The sequence below is a fragment of the Mytilus galloprovincialis genome, chromosome 12, assembly GCF_965363235.1.
Source record: "Mytilus galloprovincialis chromosome 12, xbMytGall1.hap1.1, whole genome shotgun sequence".
NCBI lineage: Eukaryota > Metazoa > Mollusca > Bivalvia > Mytilida > Mytilidae > Mytilus > Mytilus galloprovincialis.
The window spans coordinates 17,867,122-17,875,577 of NC_134849.1; the positions used below are offsets into that span (position 1 = coordinate 17,867,122).

General features: G+C 31.1%; 1 protein-coding gene across 2 annotated transcripts in view; it reads left to right on the plus strand.

The window, feature by feature from the left end:
* The window catches only part of LOC143054733 (MAM domain-containing glycosylphosphatidylinositol anchor protein 2-like), a 54,426-nt gene extending 52,072 nt beyond the window's left edge, over positions 1 to 2,354 (plus strand). For both annotated transcript variants that reach the window (XM_076227763.1, XM_076227765.1), the window contains exons 7-8: positions 139 to 223; positions 2,169 to 2,354. In XM_076227763.1, the coding sequence (XP_076083878.1) occupies positions 139 to 223; positions 2,169 to 2,176 (93 nt within the window). In that variant the 3' untranslated portion in view covers positions 2,177 to 2,354. The remainder of the gene's footprint in view (positions 1 to 138; positions 224 to 2,168) is intronic.
* Positions 2,355 to 8,456: the final 6,102 nt, after the last annotated feature.

Sequence of the window (8,456 nt, forward strand, 5' to 3'; positions counted from 1 at the left end):
AAAACCATGAAAAAACGTTGACGAAGTCACGGTCACATGACTAAATTATGTCTATGGGCTCATAACAAAATAACGTCAGCGAATCAGAAGTCGCTTTACATCCAAAATTAAATTATTCACAAATGTTTTATGTTATAGATCATCATTGAAGCGACTCGGAAGGCAGGTGACCAGGACGACATTTCTATTGATGATATCATACTCAAATCTGGTACATGTACTAGTAAGTATTAATTTATTATTGTCGTTATCATGAATATTCATGAAATATTTTCTTTTTAATGTTAAGCCTAAACTAATGGATCTTTGTTTCTATTTCCATTTAATAAAGAGAAGGAACTATAGTTACATGATCAAAAATGATGTTGCGTGTTTTTCAAATATATAAAAAAGAAAAAAAAAAACGTTCTGAATACAAAATGGGAAAAAAACCGACAAACATCTAAAGAAGTATTATACTGAATGGAAACATGTCTTCATGTTTTGCATTTGGAATTAATCGACCATTTCTTACTAAATTCATTTTGCATTGGAAACTTTGATATATGTCTCTAGAGATTTATCAACAACAATCGACCGAACAATCGATTTAAAATGTTTAATACTTCAAAATTGTCATGGGAGAAATACGCTGATACAAAATTATATCTAAACAAGATAACTTGTAAAGAAATATTTCTTTACAATCGTTGAGAAAATTTATTTTTTCTTTGATACTATTGATGGCACCAATTGTACTGCATCCGATGCTTACATTTGTCGGTAAACATTTAGTGACTTAAAAGAAAAATTCAGTTTGAAAATGAATCGTAGATAAATGCTTGATATCACATGTTTATCATGTATAAGTCGTTAATCCCTGCATGTGGTGCGTCACACTATATTGATATGTTTATGTCTTTCAGTTTGGTTTCTTTAATTTGTAGTGTCATAGATGTACACCTTACATCGCGTTGAATTTGTATACTATTTGCATTATAAAAATAATACATATTTCATGATAAGAACTTATTACTTACTGAGACGTACTAACTTATTAAGATGGTCTCAGCGATAGTTTTAAGTTAAAGTAAAATTTCACAGATAACCCAAATAACAAATAACTTTAATAAAATACATAGCTATGTTTTCCAAACATTTATTGGGGAATGTGGATTACAAGTGAACAATAGTTTACGTTGTTTTTAATGTAAAAAATGTTTTTAATCAAGTTTTTGAAATATTCCATAAAGAATTTGATGTCAGAAAAAATCAAATATAACACCAATTATAAATACAATAAAGTTGCCGTTTTTTTTATGAATTATAATATTTAAAGTGTTAACAAACACATTGATTAATTGTAAGAATAGGGAAAATGTGTATTACTCTATTTAAAACAAAACAAAAATGGGTTTAGTTTTTTTTCTGCTGCAAAAATCGACAATTGTGGGACATTCGAGTTATCTGAAATATTGATTTATCAAAATTTGCTCAACCATACCAAATTCATATGCATTACTGTATTTAAAGGCATGCAATGCATTTGGTTTTGAACCTAAAGAGTTAAAATAGGTTTACAATGAACCTCTACAGATATCAATAAGGGCAAATCCATAAAAACATGCAAGATATCAAGAGAAGCAATTCAAAAGTCCAACAATAGGTTGGTGTTAAACTAGTTGTACAGTGAAAAGATTTTTACCTAATTTTCATAGTGCCTTCTCTTGATCTCATGTACGTTTGAATGAAACATCCTTGAGTAGTTACAGGTAATTACATTAAGATTACACATTGAGTAAATCAATCGAGAAGCATAATTCCGTCTCATCATAGACTTACACAACTTAGTAAAACATTAGGCTTGCAAAATTTTGTTAAGCTTGTAAGTTGGGTCACCGGGTTTTATGGGAATGATAAACACCGTCAATAATTTGTTAAAAATTCTAAACGGTAAAAGGAAAGTAGAACTTGATATAACCAGATTAGTGTATGCTGAATATGAACATATGCTCTGTATTTTTTTTATCAGAAAGTGAAAAATTTAAAAAGAGACAAACATACACGTGTCGTTCATAATCTACGCATTAGATAAATATTCTCTCTTCCGATATGACATTAGATAATAAGAAAATTCGCATAAGAAGGTTGGAGACTTTGTTTAAAACTATTTGTTTTTCTTTTTTTAGATAATTGAGAGTGAATAGAAAACAGAAAAAAACGATGACAGTGATTGTTGGATATTCATAGTTGCTTGTTCATTATAATGATCATGGTGATATTTAATAACTAGTACTTTATAAAGTACGTGTGCTAATAACAGTTACTTTTGAATTATAATGATCAGGTTATACAATGATTAAAAAAAATAAAAAAAAAAAATAGCACAATTGAAATAGGTTTTTCTTTATATATTTTTCCCCTTAAAAAAACAGGGGGTATAATGCTTTCTGTTAGTTTCTTTTATTGTCACTCATTCGTCATAGTATGAGTCAATATAACCTCCATCGATTTCCATACTGCACTGAAAATATATATAACAGGAAAAGGCTGACCTTATTTTGTTAGTTCATCGACTGCTTTGTTCATGTTGTTTTAGGTGATTTGCTTATGTATCGTGAGTAATCATTGTTCTAAGGAATTTTTGAAAGGTCTACATATTTATCAAGCAGAGTTCACCTTCTCTTTACCTTATTCCATGGATCAGTAATAAAGGTTAAAGTTACATAATTAGGGATCAGTTCGCAAATACTTTTAATACAAGCAGTAGATACACTATATTAGGTGTATGGAATGATCATAAGGTGTAATGTCACACTGGCAAGCTTTGTCTGATATTGGTCTAACTTGCATTTATAATTTGACAATGTTATTATTTTTTTTTGGTTTTGATCCGTTTTGCATATACTATTTTCATAAGTAACACTATAGTTGGTATATGAAATGAATGTGAAATGTACATGTCCATCTGACAGGTATCATCTAACCATTACCCATGTGTATAAGTCAATTGTATCATATCATCCTCATTGCAGACCTCATCTCGATTGGTCATTGGTTAGTGTTGAGGTTTCGTATGAACATGTGTTACTACATTCGAATAGGCTAATTATTTGTGTGTGTTTAAAATTATTGTAAGGTATATTTTTTTTTGTCTGAAGCGTACATCTGACTTCAACCTGATTAAAAATGTTTATTGATAATCATAAGCTGATTTGAAATTTGTTTTAACGCCTTTGTCTAAGAGATTGCACTATCAAATTAATCGTGATCCCCCTTTATATATATATATATATAGGTTAATGATAATTATTTTTCTTAATCCACTGTTCTATATGTAATAAGTCAATTATATTCAGTGTGTACAAAAATCCTTTTCATTTTTCTAGCATTAGATAATTTTGGCAACTATTAGTGCGACAGCAACATCTGAATCAAGTGAAACAGTTAAGTGAACTTCCGGTTATTCAATGTTTCCTTTTGCCAGCCTTTAATTTCATGTTTTGTGAAAATTGTTTGTCAAATAAACGTTAGTCGTTTTTCAATGTTTTTTTTTTATTTGAGTTGTCATTATAATCTGACTGATCTTTCGTAATTAAGGTGGTACCTAACACTACAGGGAGATAACTCTGTAATATCAGCTAAACGTTTTAGTTATGTTGCCTTGTGAAGGCAGTATAAAGCTTCACAATGATCAAAATTAGTGTTTGTCAAACTGCTATATAACCAGTGTAATTTTTCTGATAAAACGCTTGGTTCAAATTTTTTGATTTTTTTATATTTCTGTAAAAGGGTCAAAGTAAATAACTTGTCAAAATTTTATGAAAATTAAACGAGCAAAATTAATTTTAGTGAAAGTGTTGGGTACCACCTTAAATGCTTATGAACAAACCTGGTTTTGATTGTCTTGTAGTTTTGGTGCTTTTAAAGCACATACACAATTCTTGGAATATTAGTCGTTGTTTTTTTAATGTTTTTTTTTAGAATTAAACTTATATTGAACACACCTTTCCCATGGAACATAGTATAAAACAAGTAACAGATAACAGATACAGTTTATTGTACCTTTTATCTTGAAATTAACAATGATTATCTGATGAAAACAAAAGTTTACTACAAAATAATTGATTGCAGCTTCAAAATTGTTAACTGTTGGTATGCCCCCAAATTCAAGCAGCGCCTGAATAAGGAGTATATATGCCTCAGGTGTAACGATATTCAAGAGCTTGTATGTCTCATCATGATGTCCTTGAAAAAGGTTTCATATTTTTGAGACCATCAAACCAAGACCTCCAAGTATTGAAGTTGAAATGATCCACCCTTGAAACTTTTACTGACACTTGTTGGTTAAATGTTAGTAAATGTTTGTTCAACAGATAATGACGTATATATCAGTGTATGTTCTAATTGTCATGCCCAGGATCAGTTAGTCTTATCTACGGGTTTGTACTTACAGGAGTAACACTACATAATCCACATATTAAACAGGTTCTGCTTTCAATTGGAGATTATGTTGCTCCCTATTTAGTTTTCTATTATATGTGTTCTGTGCTGTGAATATAAAAAAGAAGATGTGGTATGATTGCCAATGAGACAACTATCTACAAAAGACCAAAATGACACAAGCATTAACAACTATAGGTAACCGTACGGCCTTCAACAATGAGCAAAGCCCATACCGCATAGTCAGCTATAAAAGGCCCCGATTAGACAATGTAAAACAATTCAAACGATAAAACTAACGGCCTTATTTATGTGAAAAAAAGGAACGAAAAACAAATATGTAACACATAAACAAACGACAACTACTGAATTACAGGCACCTGACTTGGGACAGGCACATACATAAATAATGTGGCGGGGTTAAACATGTTAGCGGGATCCCAACCCTCCCCCCTAACCTGGGATAGTGGTATAACAGTACAACATAAGAACGAACTATAAAAATCAGTTAAAAAAGGCTTAACTCATCAGATAGACAAAAAATACAATTAGACGTGGCCGGGTACTTATACATCCCGACACAAAAAGACACAATGAACAGATCTGAGAGTACTCGCAGTTATCTGACAGCTAGTTCAAAGCCGCTAACAGTTAATAAAAAAATTGCCTCTAAAACATAACAATCAATCCGTACACATCCAACATACAATGGATTTAGTGTAAAGACGTCGTAAACAGCCAGAGAAAAACATGACCTTGTGCAATGCCAAGTAACAGGTATCGACAGATTGTAGATCCATGAAAATGTATATGTATATAACATACTAGTAATATTTAGTTTGCTTTTAATCTACTGATAACAAAATCAATATTAATACCTATAAAAACAATATTCAATGATCTTATTACAGTGTTGAATAGGCAACCTTTTAGAATAAGTTTATTTAAAGGAGCAACAAGTTTACATGGATCATTTCTAAATTTCCGGGCACGGTTAACAACATTTCCGTAAAAATGAGGATGTGCTAACCCGTTTGAAATAAGTTTTCTACAGGTACAACCAAACTTCAAAACCAAATCTTTATATCTCTTGAAAAATTTAGTAAAGGTTTAAAGTAATTTATGGTAACGATATCCCTGGTTTAATAATTTACCAGTAATACATAGGTTGAGTTCGTTAAAATCTAAAACGCCACAATAGACACGGGCATAGCGAACAAGTTGTGAAATATAAACACCGTAAGATGGTGCATCTAAAAATGGAAAATTAACAATGGGGAACGAAAAATCGTCTCTTTTGTCGTAAATTTTGGTGTGTAGTTTCCCGTTTAAAACCGAAATATCTAACTCCAGGAAAGGACAGTTATTACCGAATACCTTTGATTTATTTAAAGTAAGTTCCTTTTGGGTAAATTTCAGCCGTATATTGAGAAAATTCTTGATTATTTAACGAAAAAATATCATCAAGATAACGGTAAGTGTTGTTGAATTTATCAATTAAATGCAATTTCGACGGGTCTTTACTGAGTTTAGTCATATACTGTGATTCATAACAGTACAAAAACAAGTCTGCTATTAAAGGGGCACGATTAGTGCCCATAGGAATACCTACAACCTGTTGAAAAACTGTGTTGTCGAAACGTACGTAAATATTATCAAGGAGAAAATTAACAGCTTCAATCATCTCATCACACCTCCAGTAAGTATATCTATCATATTTACCTTTCTCATTAGAGAAGAAGGCTTTAAATGAGTTGCAGCAAATATATCTACATTAAGCTTTACCAAACGACCATTTAATTAAATAGGAAAACTTTTGTTTGATAAGATAGTGTGGAAGTGTAGTATAAAGAGTAAAAAAATCAAAATCAAAATCAAAAGGACCATCAAAAGCCCGTAATTTATCTAAAACATACAAAGAATGTTTGACACTTCAACAATGGTTTATACCACTATGTTCATATATTTTATTACAATAGTTTATGATAAGCTCTTTAATAGTAGTTAATGAACTAGTTAAGAGCACTGACAGATTAGTTGTAGAACACTTACTAGAGGCCGAGATGAAACGATATTTAAATGTTTTTTGTGTAGTTTAGGTAGCCAATACATAGTATGGACCTTCAAATGTTCAGAAGAAGCCTTAAGCTTTGATATGGTTGTGATATGCTTGTTTACTATATGACTCTCTGTGAAGCGGATGGACTTGAATGTAGATGAATTAAAAATTTTATTCTTAAGAACGTCCGTGTAGTATATACGTCATACATCAACCACATTGTTGGCTGCTTTGTCGGCCGGTACAAACACAAACCGCTTTGAAAGTATTTGAAGTTCATTTCTTATTCTGGAAATAGGTGTATTATGTACTCTATTATTTACTTCTCCCAAAATGTGATATTCTCTTATCTACCACATTCATACATTGTCTTTTCGCTCTTTTTTTTGGCATGGCGTTTGCAGTTTGATCACGATTATGACATAGGTTATCAATCATATATATACTGAGAAACATTAAACTTTTTTTGAATGTATATCAAACTATCATATTAAACATGTTAAACTAGTGCACAGCTTTTACACAAATCTTATAGAAAATAATTCACTAACTGAATATAAAATTCGTATATTACATTTACCCTGTAAATGTTATAGGATTAAACGCATTGTTAACGGATATACATGTGTAGGTATATAAACTTGACCAATGCACTCACAAACAATAAAAAAAAGAAGGAATTTATTGGTGTATAAACTATACAAATTTCAAATCATTTGTATAAAAACGACAGACCTTACATCTACGCATCCAACATCAATCCTTTTTTCACCGATTTTGTTATATTTTTTTTATCTTTAAATTATGTACATCTCCACTATTCATATGGATAGTCGACCTTCCCATGGACAGAAAGAAGTGTGTAAATTTTTATCTAAAAGCATATTATAAAAGGGGGGGATACAATTAGCTTATATACACAATAACCAATTTATTTGTAGTCAAAATATGAAAAAGTTCATAATGTAATACTTACACAATTCTAGCTTCATACAAGCGTATTTCTCCCTTTCGTTATCCTACATGAAACTTGCATGAGAACCGTGGATTGTGAAATATCGTCCGCATATTACCAAAATATTTTCACGTGAAATGTTGGCGTCATGTGTTAAAACAATAATTTGCAAATCAAATCGGTGTATTTCATTTTATCTGCACGGTCGTGATTACTCAACCCCCACCCCTCCTTACGTCGCTCGTGTTAATTAAGGTCACCCGAGCAGTGCAAAAATAAATGATCAATACCGATTTGCTTTGTCAATAATTACAACATATTCAATTCAATGACACTGTTTACTTGTTTAGTGTTATAACCATATGTGGATGCTAAACAACTATAATGACCTCCGGATAGTTGTAAATATCGATCTTTATCTAATTCTAGTTGTATCAAATCTTGATTGATCAACTCTTTACCATGTTTACACCACCATTCCGCATGTAAAATTGAAAAACGTGAAAGTAATATTCCACATATTTGATCTTAAAATTGGTACCGTTAAACTATAAATGTATTACTCTGGGATACCATACGGCAAATCTAGTTAATCATGTTAATGTGGAACTAAAAAGACAAAAATACACAGAGGAACACGTGATCAGTAAGCGAGTTTCTTACTGAAAACATATTTGATTTATATAGATGTAGACTTTACAACACATTGTCTGCATTCTGAATTAACTGTACATCTCTCCTTGCCCTCATTTAAGTAGAAGTTCCATCCGGCACTTGCGAAAAACAAAATAGATCAAAAGAAACTAGATAAGTTAAGTTTACATTTATATATGTTGATGATATTCTTTCCATTAACAATCCATACTTTTCTCATTGGTTTCCAGAAATTAATATCTAGAAATTAAAGAAACAAACACAGCCAAATTTTAAACTGATACCTAGAATTTGACATAACCGGTCATCTCAGTACCAGCCAATCAAAACGACCTCGACTTACAGCACATTGACCTCTATAGTCAT